The sequence below is a fragment of the Lytechinus pictus genome, chromosome 4 (assembly GCF_037042905.1).
Source record: "Lytechinus pictus isolate F3 Inbred chromosome 4, Lp3.0, whole genome shotgun sequence".
NCBI lineage: Eukaryota > Metazoa > Echinodermata > Echinoidea > Temnopleuroida > Toxopneustidae > Lytechinus > Lytechinus pictus.
The window spans coordinates 20,668,390-20,687,789 of NC_087248.1; the positions used below are offsets into that span (position 1 = coordinate 20,668,390).

Here is a 19,400-nt window from a genome sequence, read left to right on the forward strand (position 1 = left end):
ATGGGAAAATATGATTCACACCAGGTATGTCAAGGTCAAGGGAGATAATGTGAAATACGTATAATAAAGGGGAAAATCTGAAAATTTGTGTACAAAACATATGGAGAGTTGTCCCCCCAAAAATCAGCCATTATGAAGCATGTTTGCCAATTTAAGGATCCCCATAGAAAGTACGACAAGACTTTTCAAACTTCCATAACTGGCTTATTCTATAATTGATTTTCATAAAACAAGTTTTAGATTGCTCCTCTCATTTTATTCTTTCTGATATTGGATTCACTCCTTGTGTTTTGGAAGGTGATTTTTATCAGGTTGTTGCAAGAATCTATGATGTGTTCGTAAACGGAGCCTAACTCCCAAAATCAAGCGCAAGTCTTCTGATTAAACACAAATCTGCAGTTGAACTTAAGTTACGTTCGATCCTGTCGCATGCTAAATTTACGCTTGAATAATCAAACTTTTAATTATTCACTCTGACACATTTCTTTCACAATTTCAACTTGCTACCAGAACTAAAAAAACAAAAACAAAAAAAATCCTTTAAAACGTTAAAATGAGAATTTAACTCTCAAACACTTGCTTCACAAGTATGAGTTCACGTCATTCAGTGTATATCATGTTAGTTTACTTGTATTCCTCAAATAATAACATGCAGTTCACAATCACTCTTGGCAGCATAGCATATACATGTATATACTTTCAAAATAATTTCAGTAGGGGTCCATAAATATACATTTAAAAACACTGAAACAATGATGATTTCAAATGGAATATTAATTCCTTTACAAGTTTAATTTTCTTACAAATATAACTTTTTATATACATAAGGCCGATCTTAATATTTCCTATTTTCAATACTTATTTCTTAGAATTTGTATATGTTAAAAAAAATTATTTCAATTTGAGGTAAGTTATTACTGGTTCATTCCATTAAACTGACAAAATTCTTACTTCTAAATGTAAATTGGCATTGATAATTGGCTTCAGTTATAAAATGCCAGTTGTGGGGATGATCTAAAAATAAGTTTTGCAAATACTCCCCCAAATGACAATCCAGGGCCTCCATCTTACCATGGACCTATTACGAATGGACATTCAACGTATCCCCTCCTTTGACACAGAGACCGTCGCCGCTAATCCTTTTATAAACAGAGCGCTGGCAGCTGACACCCATCAAGCCGGTCGTAAAACATGCTCTCACTGATTGACAGCGGAAATCAATTGTACGCTGCTCCTACCCATTGCGATGTTGTTCGTTCACTTTATCAAAAGCAACGCACAGCAGCGAACGTTAGCGCTATGAAAATGATAGCAGAAACAAGAAAACAGGCGTGCATAAACGTATTTTTTACGTACATCGCTAACAACCGGAAATGAAATGCATTGACATCACCTTGCAGATCCGTATATCTACGGCAAAAAAGCTGTTGAAATTCGACGAAAAAATCTGCGGAAAAACGTTAAAATCTCAGCTTTTTAGGACAGTATCGATGTCGATAGTAGCGCTTACCTTCGGTCAGAAGTTGATTTTCATTTGGGCATAAAATTCCACAGGATTGATGAAATTTAACGGGATTTTTTTTGATGGACAGACGACAATCGCACATTATAGAGAGCCTAAAATAATGTACTGAAAAAACGGATATGAATTGCGCATTGCATTCTAGGTAATGTAAGGACTTTCCCTATTGGCAATCGGGGCTACAACACGACCGTCTTTGGTCGAAAGAGGGCCAGTGATCGATCGGTGACGATCATCGGGCGAAAGGAGCTTGTGTAAACAATCACCCCGGGCGGTCGTTGTAAAAACCGCGTAAAGAGAAAGTTAAGGGTTAGACAGCAATTTTGACAGCTGGAAACAGGTGGTGGTCATAAAATGCTCTCGTTGAATGTCCATTCGTAATAGGTCCATGATCTTACAAAGAGTTTGGGATTGATCCGATCAATCACAACTCTGGACGGCCAGCAACGTCAACATCTACTATGAATGTTTGTTCAAAATATTTTCCAACTATGATATATATTCATGCATTCATTGTTTTCTTGAAAATTCACTATGCTTCTCTTTGTTTACAAAAGAAAAAATTATGACACTGATGGATTTCCATAGAGTTACGATTGATTGGATCAAACGTACCTCTTTGTAAGACGGGGCCCAGGTGTGTGTATGTATAAACAAAATATATGTGCCAACAGATTCCAGTAGAAAGTGTACTAAATGAAAAAAAAAACCATGGTATTCCAGCCAGATGCTGTTTTTTTTAAAGGAATGATAAACAATGTCCCACATGTACTAATCTGTGTTGGCGATCTTCAGTGTGACTGTCCCCCTCCCCTCAGCAAACTCGATACTTTCTTGGACATTTCAATTGCATATTCACTTTAGTTGCGTGCACAGACAGTGTCACATCTGGAAAACACATGTATGAAGCTTGGGTCATGCCTTAAAATCCTGCCCCTCTCAAAATCTAATGCTTGGACGATGAGCTGAAATCGCACCCCTTCGCGACTTTGATGGTGGTTAATTCTCTGATTGGTCATTAGATTGAACATCCAAACTTGTTTTAAAATCTTTTTACCATCTTTGTGCTGTATGGTTATGGGCCTCCTCGTCCTACAGATAAGCCGCTGTTTTATATAGAGCTACATTCTCACAACATCCCATTTCATGGAATAGCCTTCCTGAAGACATAAATAATTATGGTTCTGAATTCTGACTCGTCTTTCTATTAGATGGCCGTGGGTTCATATCCCTACCATGGCGTGATTTCCCTCAGTAAAAAATTTACCCACACTGTGCCACACTCAACGCGGGTGAAGTGAATGGTACCTGGCAGGATTAGTACCTTGAATGCAGTGCTAGAAACAGCAGCTAGAGCGAGAGCCGGGATAATTAGAATAGCACGTCTCAGAATGAATTATTTCTAGATAGATAGATGGCGCTAATCATTATCAGTATATGTCCTTACCTTAATACAGAATGAATAAGAACTTGGGAGAGTTCCATTAAGAGTGTTCAATCCTTCCTAATGTACAAAGACCAGAGGAGATTAACTTTGTCATTGATTTTTAATGACATCTATTATAAGCTACTGATATCCTTTCATCTGATTGGCCAATATTCATTTATGAGATCAAACACAAAATTGTTTATGAAACACTCCCTTGATGTTAAAAGTTAGTAATTAGCCATAAAACATCTCATTCCAAAAAATGTATACACTTGGTTTATTGCAAAATGCAAGGTAAAAGCTGTATAAATTTAATGTTTTAAAATATTCTCTTTAAAAAAATGCTGGAGGATAAGAATGAATGAATGCCCATATATTCCTTATGATGGTTAAAACAAGCCTGGGCCCTGTACCATGAAGTTAAAATCAATTATACAATTAATTGTAAATGACAATCAATGGCAAACTATGTATACAAATTTCAATCAATCATATGTATTGATTATATCTCTTTATGCCACAGGGCCCCAGCAGCTTTCATGGTCAACACATTGCATAAAACCAGGTACGAATTAATTAATATTTAAAATAGATATATTTAAAAATGTCTAGATAGAATCTGATTGCCTGGTTATCGTCATAAGGCCTTCTTCTCTTCTTCTTTAGTTTTCTTTCTTTTCTTGAGTTTCTCCTCTTTTTCTTGTTCCGATATACTCCAGTAGTCCTCCGTCTGCATCTCCATCAGGCGGGAGATCGTCCTCTCAAACGCAAAGAGCTCCTCCTCGCCGGTGAAGATGCTTGCGTGGGATAGTTCTGATCCCTGTTTTATTGATATGTGAGGGAGAGAGAGAGAGTGAGCGTGAGTATTCTTTTGATTTTAGCTTTCTGACAATAACAACATTCCGATTCCGACCTCATATTAATAAAATAAAATAAACACGCGGAATTGGCACGTCATATTTCTTCTTTACTTCATTGTCCAATTCCGTAGGTATCTTTGATGTCTCTTATGAGAGTTGGACATTATTTAATGAGCATTTTTGGCCGCAGCAGGTACAAGTGCTCTCTATGCCTGACTCAACTGACTTTCATATTTTGGAGTTTTCAAAGTGCCTCCTGCAATTGTAAAAAAAGTTGGCTTCTCTTATTCTCCTTTAATAATACACACTTTGCCTATCTTGTTAATCACGGTTTCCTGTCTTCCTCCTTTGCATTTTATTATATCCATATAGAAACTGAGCAATATAAATGTACAAATATTATCATTATTATTATTCCACAATGACAAATGGTGCATGATTCTTCACTGGAAACATCATAGATTTTGGCAAATTAGGACAGAAAATCTTATAAAATCAGTGCAACAAGTTAATTCAGCTTCCGGTTTAAGTGATTACGGTTAGAAAATAAATTTGGTCAGTACTTTAGATAACATAGAAAGAATTTCAGTTGTTTGGAAAAATTAAATCCATAATTTTCAATAGTTTTTTAAAGTGATCAAGTTCCCGTCATCTATCTACGGGGATACAAGATTCCGACTGGATAGACATCATACTGAAGTGTCCTAATGCTTGATGTTTACTTCATAGATGAATAGTATATGTGACCTGCCACACCAAACCAATAATAATCCACCCCGAAACAAGTTTGAGATTTCCATTGAGCTTGAAAAAGCATATCCTAAGCTTTAAAATGATACATAACTTGTCAAAATTGATCGACAATATACTACACAAGTACTTTATTGAATGTAACAGAAATTCAGTACTAAAGAGCTTCAAAAACTTAAGAGAAAACAAGGTTTGAAGTGTGGGGTCACTCAAGCACGAGATATGCACACTTTGTAATCTTGGTGAAATTTCTGAGCAATCTGCAAAAAAAATGTTGTCAAAGAAATTCATGAATCGTGTCGTTTATTCAAGTTTACAACTTCAAATTTTGACAGTATGAGGAGGAAGAATTACTCTTCTAGGAGGCAAATTCTCTAATTTTCATTTTTGCTTTTTGAAGATCAAATTACTATTTTGACTACTTACAGAGAACCCACCCTGGAGACTCATTGTTAGTTTTGTGGTGACTGGTCACATATAACTTATTATGAGTACACTTACCCGTTGTATATTGAGATCGTCCATTAGCATGAAGTTATCTTCCATGTCTTTCTGTGTCATGGCACCTGTTACGAACAGTTCTTCTACGGGTACCTCGGCACTGCAGATCAGTCTTACCTAGAATAGACATCAAGAAGATGCTTAATAGAGACATGTTGTATTTTAACTTCAGAAGGTTTCATTGGCATAAAAGAAGAGTGTGGTGGTTTCATGGTATACCATGTAATCTTATATGGTCTTGTGTTGGTTATGAAAAGGACCACCCAAACTCAATGTTCCGACATGCTTGTTCGTCAAGTTCGGAAAACATGCCCATGAAAGAACGGTGTACTGTTAAAAACCACTTCACACATGCTGCATATTTTTTGTCTTGCAATTATCAAGGCAAACGCTAAAATGAAGGAAGGCAGAATCAAACAAAGCGGAAGCTTAAGTGCAAATATCGTACAAAGATTTTGAGCTTCTATTTTTGCTATCTGTTATTTTTTTATTTTATTCTGATTTTTCTTAAAGAGGCAGTTAACTTAGAAGACATGACGTGGGGGGGGGGAAGTCAGGTCTAATTTGGTACAGAGAGGATTCGTTTGGCTTAGCTTTGATACAAGGATATTTTAGTGCTTAGTGCCATGATTTATTGCTCTTTGTTTCAAACCTTGTGCAATGAGAAATCAATTAAGCAGCTGATCATATGCAGAAGCAATTACAAGGAGCAATCCCAGACGAAGCCTGGATTCGTGTTACTTTATTAGCGTCAGTATGTCAAGGAGGGAAGGCAATAGGTACATGTAGTAGACTAACCTAGCAGAAGTAAAATGCATTTTACATATTACAAGATGCTTGTTTCGGTTCTACATTCATGAGACCTACTCAGGGAGTAGGGCGGACCACTGATGAAAGCTTTGACAACTTTAAGTAGATGATCTGTGAGTTCTGCCAAATTCGTACTTCACAAATTTTTATTTGATAGTCCTGTTGAAGAATGATTAATTTTGCTATAACACTTGTTTTCCACAAACTGCAGCCCGCATATATGCATGCTAAGCCTCCAACAGGTTTATCTGACAGAATTGAACAATGAACAGATTAAAATATGCAAGTGTATTAGCCGCCTATTGCAAATTCTGTACGATTCCATTTCCCCATGATCTGTTACTCGTTGACCACTTTTTCATTGTTTTTTCTTTAATTTTTCTGCTTTTATTTGGACCAACCTGACATCAAAACAGACTTCCCGATTAGAATTTAAGTTGAAACTAACCTTCACATCGTAGAAGTTATCTATCATTGTGATGAATCGCCTCGCTGCTGACTTGGAACTAAGCGACATCTGAGGTATATTGTGAATAAAGACGATATCAAAGTTATGACCGATGGCCAGATAGTCGCCTGCTCCTAATGCCTGAAAACAAAATAATAATGACAATAGTAATAATAATAATGATAATAAATAATAACAACAACAACAAAAACAACAATAATAATAATAACAATACCAATAATAGTAATAATAGTAATAATAATAATTATTTTAATACTACTACTATTACTACTACTACTACTACTACTACTACTACTACTACTACTACTACTACTAACAATAACAATAAACAGTCCTTATATTTCCTGATATAATGTCTCTATGTGCTTCTCAAGGACTTAGATACTACATCCACTGGTTTTAGCCTGGCAGACTTTTACAGATCACAAGCATTTCAAGGAATTAATTCCTGCCAATACCCATTTACCTCACGTAGCTTGAGTGCAGCACAATGTGGATCAATTTCTTGCTGAATAAATCTACTCCATGGCTGGGATTGGAACCCACGATCCCGTGTTTCGAGGTCCAAAGACTAATCAACTGTGCCACAAAGCTCCACATTACCTCAGTAATTGCAAGTAAGCATACAATAATCACTGAAAACTTATCTGTAAACCAGTCTAAGGACTTGAAGGTAAATTGCTGATTGGTCTACACTTGCTTCACCTAATTTCTGTTTGGTCTCATCCCACATAGTATAAATCTATTTTGTCAATTCACCTTCTAACCATGGGGTTGAACTGCCATTGAGCCCATTTACTATTTGGTCTAATTTCCAGTCAGGCTATACCCATTCCATTTAATATCCACTTGATCTAACACCACTTCAGTCTTATATGGTTAGATAAACTGTTATAAGCCAAATTGGAGATTGACAAAGTAAAAATAATAAAATTAGTAGATGAAGGGAAATTAGACCAATGGGGCATTAGAATCGATGGGAAATTGATGAAGTGGGTATAAGACCAAGGGAAGGGTATAGCAAATAGCAATGACACCAAAGTAAGCAGACCAAATTGCCTGTTTTCTCGAAAGAGGTTTCAGTTGCAATATGGTTCAAAACCATGGACTATGCAGAATTTTGTACATAATTACGCTTGTCTTATTACGTACACTAAACAAAAATCCAATTAAATGTGCTATTTTGGCAAAGGGAGCTAAAAGGGGAGCATGATGATACAATAAATCTGCAGAAATCCTGGCTTTGTACCATCGACAATTGAAACCTTTCGGGGATATGGGGGCAATGGGTTAGCCTACATGTATGTAGTATTAGACTACCTAAGAAGTAGACTATTTGTTGAACTGGTTGTTCACTAACTAGGAATAGACCATGTTGGATAAGAGCAAGGTGTTGACCAAGTCAGGGTTCCCAGCTTTTAAAGAAAACAAAATTCCCTGATTTTTCCCTGATGAGGTTTAAAGATTCCCTGATATTTATTTAAACCCATTCCCAGTTTTGCATGTTTTCAAAGTTGTTGCAGTGAATTACATTTATTTTCAGTATAAAAGCATTAATGCGAAACTAATTAGTACCACCAAACCAGTCATTCAATGGATGTTGTTTTGAAATGCAAAAAAAGTATAAAAGCATCTGACTGACTACCGTGCTTTCGACTTTTGGGCTGATCAAAATTCCCTGATTTTTCCCTCATTAGAGGCATTTTCCCTGATTTTAGGTATTTTTTTATCAAATTACCTGATTTTTCCCTGACTGGAAAAAAGTAAAATAATTTTCCCCAATTTGCCTGATGGGCTGGGAACCCAGCAAGTGGCAATTAAATGATTTACCACCATGGTTTACCTTCAAACATAGATCATCGAAAGTGAAGCTGGCTATCCTACCACACGACCTTGGTATCCTTACATCTCTTCCAAGTACTCTTAATGTCATTTCTTTCACTTCTGCCAAAGGATAAGAAGAAAATAGAAACATTTACAAGGTAACAGTGACGGGACAAACTATCATTACCAAGTGTCCTATAAGAAACCCAGAATTACATGCGGGTATGATTTAGTTTGACGAAGTTCATAATTTCTTTTGTATTTTACTCTGACGAGACCATAGAGATGAAGAAAATAAAATAAAAGCTCTCTTTGGGCCAAGACTCAATATCTAGATGGCCCTTGTTATTTTTCCTGTGACACCAAGGTACAGTAATTTGGAGGTAGCTATCTATGTAAACTGGGACTGATTTGTGCTGACAAATTCACGTTGTCTTTTCCCTTCTACACTTTAGTCTTATCATTTGTAAACTTCAATTTCTTTATCTTTTTTGTAAAGTTTTGTAGATACATGTACTTGTAAGTGTGTATACATTTAGATATACATGTAAGCTTCCAATAGGTACCTTAATATATCAGCACATACATATTCAAACTTTATTCACTTATCTCATGATATTGCAGTTTTATTGAAAGGGAGGGTTACTACAGCTGAAGAAAAAAGAAAATGGATCATAAGCGAAGCCTTTACCTTTCCCTTGCTTAGCACACATGTTAGTAAACATTTGTTCACATATATTGGCTGCATCACACTGAGATTGAATGAAATACACTTGACCATCAACAGGAAGACCTGAAGAGAGAAAAAAAGTAGGGGTAGAAAAAAGCAATACTTAAGGTAAAGCAAAAGAAAACACATATGTTTTTTTTTGTTAATGGAGTCAGTTAAAAGTAACAAGACTTTTGTTATTGGCCAGAGCTGAAATATAATATACTTCACATTTCATTCTAAAATTTTACATGAAAATTGAACTCCAAGGAGCTTAATGTCCTCAACCTGAATTCACAAAGGGGGTTTCAATTGTACGACAGTATAAAACCATGATTGAATCTTTCTTACTGTACGCAATCGCGCAATGAAATATAAAGCATAAGTACATATACAAAATCTGCATAGTCGATGATTTTGTTCAATTAAAACCAACTTTGTAAATTCGGGCAAAAATGTTTATTTCATTCTGATTTGAATATGGCCCCATTATAAAATAGGTTCAACAGGCAATTGCATATCAAATGAATCAATCTACTGTCATCAAGGAGTTTGAATAGAATTCTTACATATCATTACATAAGCAAGGGCTTACCTGATAATTTTCTGTAGTCTATTCCAGAGTCTAGATTTAGAACATCACAGTGTTTCTATAAAAACAAGCAAATCAATGATTATTACTGCACAATCAATCAGGAAAATGGGAAAATAACATACTTTCATTGTTCAAACAATGTAGGCAGGAATAGCGTGTCATACATTCATCCATAATTTCCCTCCGAAATCGCGTTTTTTGTACATTTCTAGCAAAAGAAGTCACCACCATATCATGCACTATTTGTTGCCACAGAGGGCGCTGTTCCAATCTCAAATTTATGTCACGATGGACTCACTCTGAACAGAGAGAAACCTCTCCAGACGGGTCAGTTGATTGACTGCACAGAGATCGCTTGTGCCTGCTGCGGCAAAAAAATGTACAACAAATATGGTGACCACCGTTCAAGAAAGACGACACTAATGAATGCTGACGAGGAAGTCAAGAAATACATGCCATAGTTTGATATCATTGATGTAAGGTTTTGAATTCAAATGTCAATATTTTGAGAAAGCTAAAGGAAAAAAGAATACTAAACATTTAACTATCAGATATAATTAATTATCATGAATTATGCTACTGTCAACTGCACAGCTTGTAGCGAGTGCAGCATAGATACATAAAAGAGAAAATCACAAAATACTGAAAAGGCTGGGAAAAAGTACGTTTGTATTTGTATTTTTAGTTATTTATTTATTTCTTAATTTATTTATATTTATTAATTCATTATTATTATTATCATTTTTTGGGGGAGGGTGAGATAATACCTTTAATATTGGTATGAACGGTACAAAGTTGCTTCTCTGAAGACCATTCTTATAAAGGTCATCTGGGTGTCTGTTTGATGTTGCCACGACAACCACGCCATTACTGAAGAGTTGTGTAAAGAGACGTTTGAGTATCATGGCATCAGCGATATCTGTTACCTACAAAGTGAGATAAAAAGTTCAACAAAATATCTCTTTGTTAGATATTGAACAATTCGGTGTGGGAAAAAGAAAATAATACATATAAAAGGAACAAGGCACTTACTTACAATCATCACTTTGTAAAAAGAATTATACTAATTGCTATCTTCAACAAATTGATTTGCATGTATTATATCGCTTTAAATGAAATCTGATTAGTGATGCATTTCGGGGGCCCATGCATTGTTTTTCCAACTGTCATTAAAACTAAAATGTAGTGAAGCTCTCCTAAAAATGACTATGAATATGAGATAACTATGTTTATATCATCCATATATTCACTCCTAGGCCCCGATATGGCAACTTTGCCATCCAATGTTTAATACCATGGAAACATTGCTCAAGAGTCACACAATATCAAGCATTTCAGTAGCTACCATTTCATACCAAAGTTCCCAAGATAGTAAGTTTAATGTAATAGGGCCCTACTCTGGAGGACAGTACACTCTTGCCAGTTTCCATCAACTCCAGGCGCCCATTTAATAAAACCTATTAAAATAACAAATTTGCAATGATAGTTTAAAGCTACTGAAATCTTTCAATCTGATTGGCTGATAACAAACTTGTTATAAAAATTGTGCATTTGTTATTACAAGTCTTTATGAAAAGGGACCAAATTTTTGACACTTTCTTCGGTGGATTATGATTGTATGCAGTCAAATATTTCTTTACCATGCAATCAGTAACAATTAAAATGACTTTTCATTCATACACATTTTGTAAATCTTAGTCTACGTTTATTCCTTTTAAGGAATCACTATCACATTCAAAACAATTTATTCATATTTATTTACTTTTCAACGACATTATTCCATTTCAGACTTTCCGTTAACTCTCTTTCAAAACTAAATGTATTTTTTCCATCTGCCCTGATCAGGAGGAGACTGGTATCCTTTCTCTCACCTGGAACTCATCAAAGCACAGCATCCATGTCTCTTTACTGATATCCTCAGCTACCGGTGAGATGGGATCAAATGCTTGAGGTTTGGTACTGTCCCTGTCTTTGGGCATCTGTTTCTTGATCTCATGAATTCCTGAAAAAAAATCATAAGTATTCTTTTAGGATTGTTGAAAATAAAATGAGTATTTGCAAGAAAAGGATATATTTAAAACAATGTAGTCAAATTCATTGATTTGACTTACATGTTTTCATCAGAAAGTTAAGTCTGATAAGTGCCATCAATTATAAACAGTATTGATAAAAACAGAAAAATAAAGAAAAATGCAAATGAAGGTTTGAACAAAATCCACCAAAAATGCCAGAGATCTGTATTTTAAAAGTTATACTTCTGTGATGACCAATAAATTGTTTTTGAACTTCCTCTTTAAAAAGTTGCAATCATCTTGTTTTATGTATATTTGTATCTATTTCAATCTAATATTTACTTGAACTTACATAGTTATCATAACAAGGCTTAAAAGGTTAATGGCTCCAACTAGAAAGAAGTGATAAGTTTTCACAGACACACAAACTGTTTGTGTACATACACATGCATAATATTTATATGTTTAGTAAAATAAACAGCAAGATGAAATGCCACTAAGCCAGTTATTATATAGTCTCATTTCATGGTCAAAACCATTAAATGAAAACTATAAAAATATTTACAAGCCTATTGTAAATCTGTGAACAAGTAATAGCTTAACAATACCATACATTATTACTGAATAATGTGCTTTATTGTCCCATTTAAAATGATTATAATTTTGGTAATATCCATATACTCTAATCCAAACTATCTCCGGCATTGGGTGCGATTGGTTAAATAAACAAGCAGTTGCAATTTTGCAAACCAATTTGAGTACATGTACATATATTGACAAAGCATCATAACATATTCTTATCAGCAAATTTTATACAAATATCAAACATACAGTTTACAAGATTTTATGAGCTAAAAGAAACAGCACCTGAATCATCACCATAGCATTGAATTTATGACGTGCCAGATGTGTTATTGCTTGATATGCTATCCCAGTTTTTTAGTTTTAGTTTTACAAAAGCACACCACACATGTACTGTATGAATAAAGTTGGAAAATCATTTCCTAGTCTACATACTTTCATTGGTCCTACTGACAAACTATGCACAAGCAATTAGAAAACAATTGAAGAAAAATATGCGCAAGATAGTCAAATGAGGTTTCTTAAAGACACCAAAAAAAAAAGTAGTGAAGAAAGAATGAAAATTCAATCCTTGCCGAAAATGGGTAATGTACATTGGCAAAGCAAAGCCTCAAGACAACAGGTATCATTGTACATGCAAATACATAAGTTGGAACGCTTGCGATGGTCTTTTTCAAAGTGGATTTTTTTTTCAGTAACCATCATGGAGTTAAAAATTTTATGGGGTACATTTGAAGCCCTTAGATATATGCTTCAAGCTGATATATTGATTGTTTCTCAAATAAAATCTATCTGGATTTTACAACCATTTTTGTCAAAAATGTTCCAACTAACCCCAATCTCCCCTACTTACTTTTATGAACATCCAACATGAAGGAATTGAAATGGATCCTCATCTTTTGGTCTACTGCTACATCTTCATAGAACAGGTCCATCAGCATGGTCTTGCCGGTTCCTACACTGCCATACAGGTACAAGCCGGTTGGTGCCGGTTTGGCCTGCTTCCCCAGGACCTGCGAGAAATGTGGAAAGAGCAATGGAATAATTTAGGTTCTTTGGAAAAAAAAAAAAAAATTGACTGGTTTTGGAAATCAAAGGCATATATGGGCAGTATCCAGACTTATCAAACTTTCTTAAATGTAAAAGGGGAATTTATGTAAACAGAAGAGACAAGAATAGTCCAGGGTCTTTGAATTTCTATGTTTATATTGACATGAAATTTACAGCACACATATATCAGTATGCACATCTCACATTTATAACTGGTTGATATGTAAAACTCTATTTTCATTTTTATGCCCAAAGGTAGTATTGTGATGTCATGGTTATATATGATAGCATATAGGATACAATTCCCTGATAGGAACTCTATCAAAGACGTACCTTTAAAAAGAATTTGAAAAATCCATAGAATGGTAGAGCTCTACATGTATTGTAATAAATGACTTTAAAAAACTTTTTCAAGTGTTTTCAACAGTGTTTTCAACAATATTTAATGGAGTTCAAACCCTGGATGTGTCAGACCATAAGACAAACAAAAAGTTGATTTGAATAACAAGAGAAAAATCCAACCAGCATAACACTGAAAATTTCATCAAAATCGGATGTAAAATAATAAAGTTACGACATTTTAAAGTTCGCTTATTTCCACAAAACAGTTATATGCACATCCTGGCTGGTATGCAAATGAGGAGACTGTGATGTCATCCACTCACTATTTCTTTTGTATTTTATTATATGAAATATGAAATATTCTAATTTTCTCCTTATTGTCAAGTGATACAATGATTAATTCCTCCCTTAACATGTGGAATTAGCATTGTTTAATACTATATGGTTCAGTCAAGTTGGTCCTTATTGTCAAATCTATAAAAAATGAAATATTGTATAATTCAAACAATAAAAAACAAAAGAGATAGTGAGTGATGGACATTATTGACTGAGTCACATAGTTGTGCATATCACTGTTTTGTGAAAAATAAGCGAAACTTTAAAATGTCATAACTTTCTTATTTTACATCCGATTTTGATGAAATTTTCAGCACTATGCTAGTTTGATTTTTCTCTATTTATTCAAGTCAGCATTTTTCTGGGGTGGACTTGAGTTTTAAAAAGAATTTGAAAAATCCATAGAATGGTAGCTACATGCATTGTAATAAATGACTTTAAAAAACTTTTTCAAAAGTGTTTTCAACAGTGCTTTCAACAATATTTAATGGAGTTCAAACCCTGGATGTGTCAGACCAACAGACATTAAAAGATGGGAGTTGCTGCTACCCTGTTTGGCGTTCAATGATTAAAGGGATAGAGCCTCGTCAATCTGGCGCTGCACAGCGGCTGCCGGGCCCACAATCAATTGGGCAAAGCAAATTTTCTGAGTATTTAATTTCATATCTATTTCGAACAATGAAATATGGATTTTACCCTGTTTGGCGTTCAATGATTAAAGGGATAGAGCCTCGTTCATTTGGCACTGTACAGCGGCTGCCGGGCCCACAATCAATTGGGCAAAGCAAATTTTCCGAGTATTTCATTTCATATCTATTTCGAACAATGAAATATGGATTTTACCCTGTTTGGCGTTCAATGATTAAAGGGATAAAGCCTCAACCATCTGGCACTGTACAGCGGCTGCTGGGCCCACAATCAATTGGGCAAAGCAAATTTTCCGAGTATTTCATTTCATATCTATTTCGAACAATAAAATATGGATTTTCATGTTTTTTGTTCAAGGGTAGTCCTCTTTAATAGCGTACCTTCTCAAAGAATCCAAGCTCCTCTGGTTGATAGCCACGAACAGAATCATGGAGCTGTTGTAACCTGGTTACGATCTCCCTCTGGTGATCATCATTTCTCAACTCTCCACGTTCAATTAGGCCGTTATATCGAGCGAGCGGACCCCTGCCCCCACCATCCTCCGATGATGAGAGTGGTTCTGTGTGTTGGTGCCTTGTGAGGAGTTGGGAGGCATTCCGTAAGCACCTCAGGTGATCATTCTTGAGTTGGTCTATTATCATAAATTAAAGGAGATTAACACATAAAAAAAAAATCATATGTTCACTGTGTCCATTTCTACATGGATATCATCATTAATGCAACTTTTTTTACTACAAAATATTAAAAGCAGCACTAGCAATATTTTCGTCTGGCTAAAAGCCCTTTGTACCCGAGAGGGAATTCAGGCCAAATTGTGGTTTAGGGAAACTTTAGGGAACCACGACACTAGTCGATTTGTATGCACGCACCAGTTAAGTGAATGGTAGTTACAGTGTACAGGTCTATGTATTTCCCGATATGCCAGCATTCCATTCCTGACTTGTATGATGCACAATTATGCAAGTAATTGAATCGGTATCACTCACACTAGACGAGTGCGAGGTTAGTATTAGAACTGGAATATCAGTGTGTGTATAAACAAATGTCTTAGTAGTACAGTCCCGACTCCCCTTATCCGGATCTCTCTATTATCCGGATGCACACTTGCCGAGATTTTTTTTTTTTTTTTTCAATTCAATCTATTACATGAGGAAATGAGATTTCAATCTAAACTCAATCCTATACACAAACTCACTTTGATTACATATATATTTACCAATATAGTCTACCTACAACAACATTATTTTTCATGAAAATATGTCACCCAAATTATCGAAAGAACTTAGGCAGGATAATTTTCCAGTAAACCAGGGCGCAGTGCAAACATTTCATCACGTTCTCTTTTTGTTTCCCGGGAAAAAACAACACGTCTAGCTAGCTAACGCAAGGCCTCAATAAGGTTAGCGCCATCTATCATGTTTGAGCCTACAGTCATGGCTGACACTGTGAAGCTCCGATACCCGCTGCGATGATCTAATTGTAAAACTTAGTTTCGAGTAATTCTCTTTCTTTCGAGGTACGCTCGGTGTATACCTCAATCATTTTAGCAGGTAAATTATCCAATAGTTTTGGTCATCGATCGATTTCATTTCTGTAAAAATACTGCCTATAATTTGCACTGACACTGCAGTGAATACTGTCTGTACACCCACTACAATAGATAACGTGTAGTCAAGGCTCGACATTAGCAGTGGCCCGGTGGCCCGGGGCCACCAGAAATTCACATCGGGCAACCATTATTGATAAAATGTTAAGTTTTGGTGGCCCGAATCGGGCAACCAATAATTTTCAAAAGTAGCTTAATTTTTCTCCCGATTTTGCACGCATTTATCAACTTTCTACAGTTCAAATTGCAACCCAGTTCGTCATGCGCCCTTTTTGTTGATCTACACACACACAGTTTGCATATTAGGCCTACAGTTATAGCATACAGTAGCTACATGTATTATCTAGCCAGCCGCACCGGCCGGCTGGCGTGAGCTTTGCATGAAGCCACTGCATACAGCTAGCTGTGCTCTAGATCTAGCTCAGCCTATTCACACTCTGGGAGCTGCGAAAAAAATTTTGCTGCTTAGAAATCTTCCACAGAACTTTGAAAATCTGAGTCAAAGTCACATTTTACACCAATGAAATGACATTCTACAGTCTATATTACAAAAAATTTGGTGTACCCTGATTATTTGCAAGCATTAAGAAGAGGAATTATGACCTCTCTTTTGACTACAAAAGACCGATTTCCAAATGGATTGATACACATAAAAACACATAGGCATGTACATCACAGTCCCACATGTGCATTAGTATGTATGTTGATACTTGGTTTCTTTCGAAGCTGTGTCTTTTCTAGCCAAAAATAAACAGAGAGTTTCTTTCTTTCTTGTTTATAAATGACTTCTTAAACCACTCTTGAGATACTTTGGGAAGGCATTTCATTGATATGAAATGTGAATTTTTTCAACATTTTGGCAAATATAGGGAAGGACTTTTCTCACACTTTTTTTCCAGATATAACTATTGCCGTTTTCTTCTTATTTTTTTCTTTCATTTTTTTACAGCACTTGGTTAAACCATTTATACCCCTTCCTATTGAATATACCTGATTAAAAAATATGTTTCTACTGAAAATAAAATAATACAAACTAAAGGATATAAAAATAGAAATGTGCCATTTCCAGAAGGTAAGTGAAAATTATTTGCTTGGCTTTTAATTATATTCCAGTCAGAATAGACTGTTGCCACAGCTGTTAAAAAATATTCGTAATGGCTTCTTAATTTTCCCCTTTTCCCCATGTTTATATTAATTTTGTTTTATTAATTTTTCTTTCACTTTTTTTTCTCTAAATTTTCTTTTCTTTTTTTCCCTGTTCTTTGTTTTTCCTTTCTTCATTTTCTTTCTTTTGTTTTATTTCACTTATTTCTTTTATTATTTTTGTTTTCTTTTTGTAATATACTTTTTGAAAATTATTTTCATTTGTTTCCCCCTTTTATGCATTGTTCTAATTTTTACAACGATAGAAACAATTTATATTTTACCACAAGCCAATTAGCAAAAACAGAAAACAAGGTTTACATACAAGATGATACAGTGAAAGTAACTTAGTGGTAGCGGCTGCAGAATTAATATTTCAGAAGTTTGTTTTAATGTGGAGCCTTGGTGTAGTTACCACCGTTGGGGAGGCAGCAGCTGCATACATGTATTTAATATTGGGTCTCCCAGATCCGGATAAATCCCTTATCTGGATTGGTGCTGGTCCCAACGTGTCGGCATAAGAGAGGTCGGACTGTATGGCAGTAAGTCCAAACTTCGAGTGTGTCCATACTTCGCGGACGGTCATTATCTAAAAAACTAGACAATATTCTTAAAATTTGACATCATCAACGTGAAAAGCGACTTAAAATTACCCTTTGGCGTAATTTTCTATAGGATGAGTTCAGTATTCATGAAAATATTGACAATAGATTGGCAAATTGTCACCGTTAGTGCCCGTTCCGGAGAAATCTGATATTCTCAACAAGCATCACGATATCATCATTTTGCAAGCAGATATCATCAAAAATGTGAGTTAAATGTGGTACTAACCAATTCTATAGCATTTTGTCGTCGATCAGATATAAATATCTTACCTTTTGAGCTAGATTTTCAGTTTAAATTTCCTCAAAAACTTTGGTACGCGAAGTTAGCTCAAACTTTTTCAGAACGGTTTTCCAGCACAGCGCGCATTCGTCGATGGGAATGGAATTTCGAGATCGCGATACCGGCAAAATCCCTTGACCTATTTCACATTTTCGTCAATAATTTTATAGTTTACAATCTTGCCGTCAATGTGGTAACTATTTATTGAATTGGTTTTGTAGAAATTGTGAATATTTTGTGAACAAAATTAAGCCTGAAGAATATTTTTGAAAAGTCTGCGAAGTTTGGACACCCATACATGATACTGATGCAGTACCGGTATTCACACTTTTCATTTACTGATTATTTTAGTCTACATTTCTGTCAATCTGTCATCATGATTCATGACTTTGACTTAGTCTTGTCTTTCCATTGATGCCAACAATCAAAGTGTTGTCATTCTATGGCAAATGTGGCAAATTTATTAAGGTAAATTGATAATCGTTCAATTATCATTCATAATTTGCAGTTGTTAGTTAGGCCTAATTAATAAAAATCAAACATGTCAAATTAAGGCAAAAGCGATTGTAGAATCTAAATAGTAACTTAGATCTAACTTAGTGACATCAAAGTAAAACAAAAGATTACTGTAAAATGAGATCAAAACGAATTTTAAAACTGTGAACAACGAAATGAAATTGAATCTACAAATTGTTAACAAACAATGTCAATTAGAATACAAGTCCGACGTCGACAGCTCTGTGAATAACACCCACATAACATTAAATATGTGGGACAACGTATTGTGACTGGTTGCAGGAAGCCTCCGAATATGAAAATATAACACCTTCTGAAGCACATTCCGACACAAAACTTTGCAATAGTTTATAGAAATCTAACAAAATTCTAAATATTGTACTTACAATCCAAATTCCTCTGCAGTTTTGAGCTGGTAACGATTTGCCGGGCCCTTCTTAGGACGCAGTACGAAACGAATGACATCTTCACATAGAGATGTATACTAACTACATCTCTATGCATCTTCACCACCGGGGTTACGTCACACGTCTAGCCGGAGCGGAGGTCAATAAACTTTATCAACTTGCTCAATTAGTCTGTTTTAGCCATAGAGATGTCTCTATGGTTTTAGCATGGACCTATTACGAATAGGTCCATGGTTTTAGCCTGGGGGAATGGGCAGTGCCGGGGGGCAGTGGCATTTCTGGGGGTCAGGGGCACGTGTCCTGGGCATCAATTTGAGCATGGAATAGGTCCATGATTTGAGCGACGCTTAAGAAAGGCAAAAAGACACAAAGGGAAGAAAATATATTTAGAAATATATATATAA

At 35.4% G+C, this 19,400-nt stretch overlaps 1 protein-coding gene across 2 annotated transcripts; it reads right to left on the bottom strand.

Moving 5' to 3' along the window:
- Window positions 1–536: 536 nt before the first annotated feature.
- LOC129258860 (AFG1-like ATPase) lies at window positions 537–19,108 on the bottom strand. Of its 2 annotated transcripts, XR_010293398.1 has the most exons (12): window positions 18,976–19,108; window positions 14,820–15,070; window positions 12,917–13,076; window positions 11,341–11,471; window positions 10,237–10,395; window positions 9,470–9,524; window positions 8,857–8,958; window positions 8,185–8,285; window positions 6,321–6,461; window positions 5,063–5,179; window positions 1,921–3,771; window positions 537–1,078 (listed from the first exon to the last, which is right to left on the bottom strand). XR_010293398.1 is itself a non-coding variant. In XM_054897092.2 (11 exons), exons 1-11 carry the CDS (start codon window positions 19,091–19,093, stop codon window positions 3,589–3,591), a joined length of 1,518 nt encoding a protein of 505 aa, XP_054753067.2. In that variant the 5' UTR covers window positions 19,094–19,108; the 3' UTR covers window positions 537–3,588. The 2 variants fall into 2 exon arrangements, 1 of the variants encoding a protein (XP_054753067.2); XM_054897092.2 differs by having other exon boundaries at window positions 537–3,771.
- Between the last annotated feature and the right edge of the window lie 292 nt (window positions 19,109–19,400).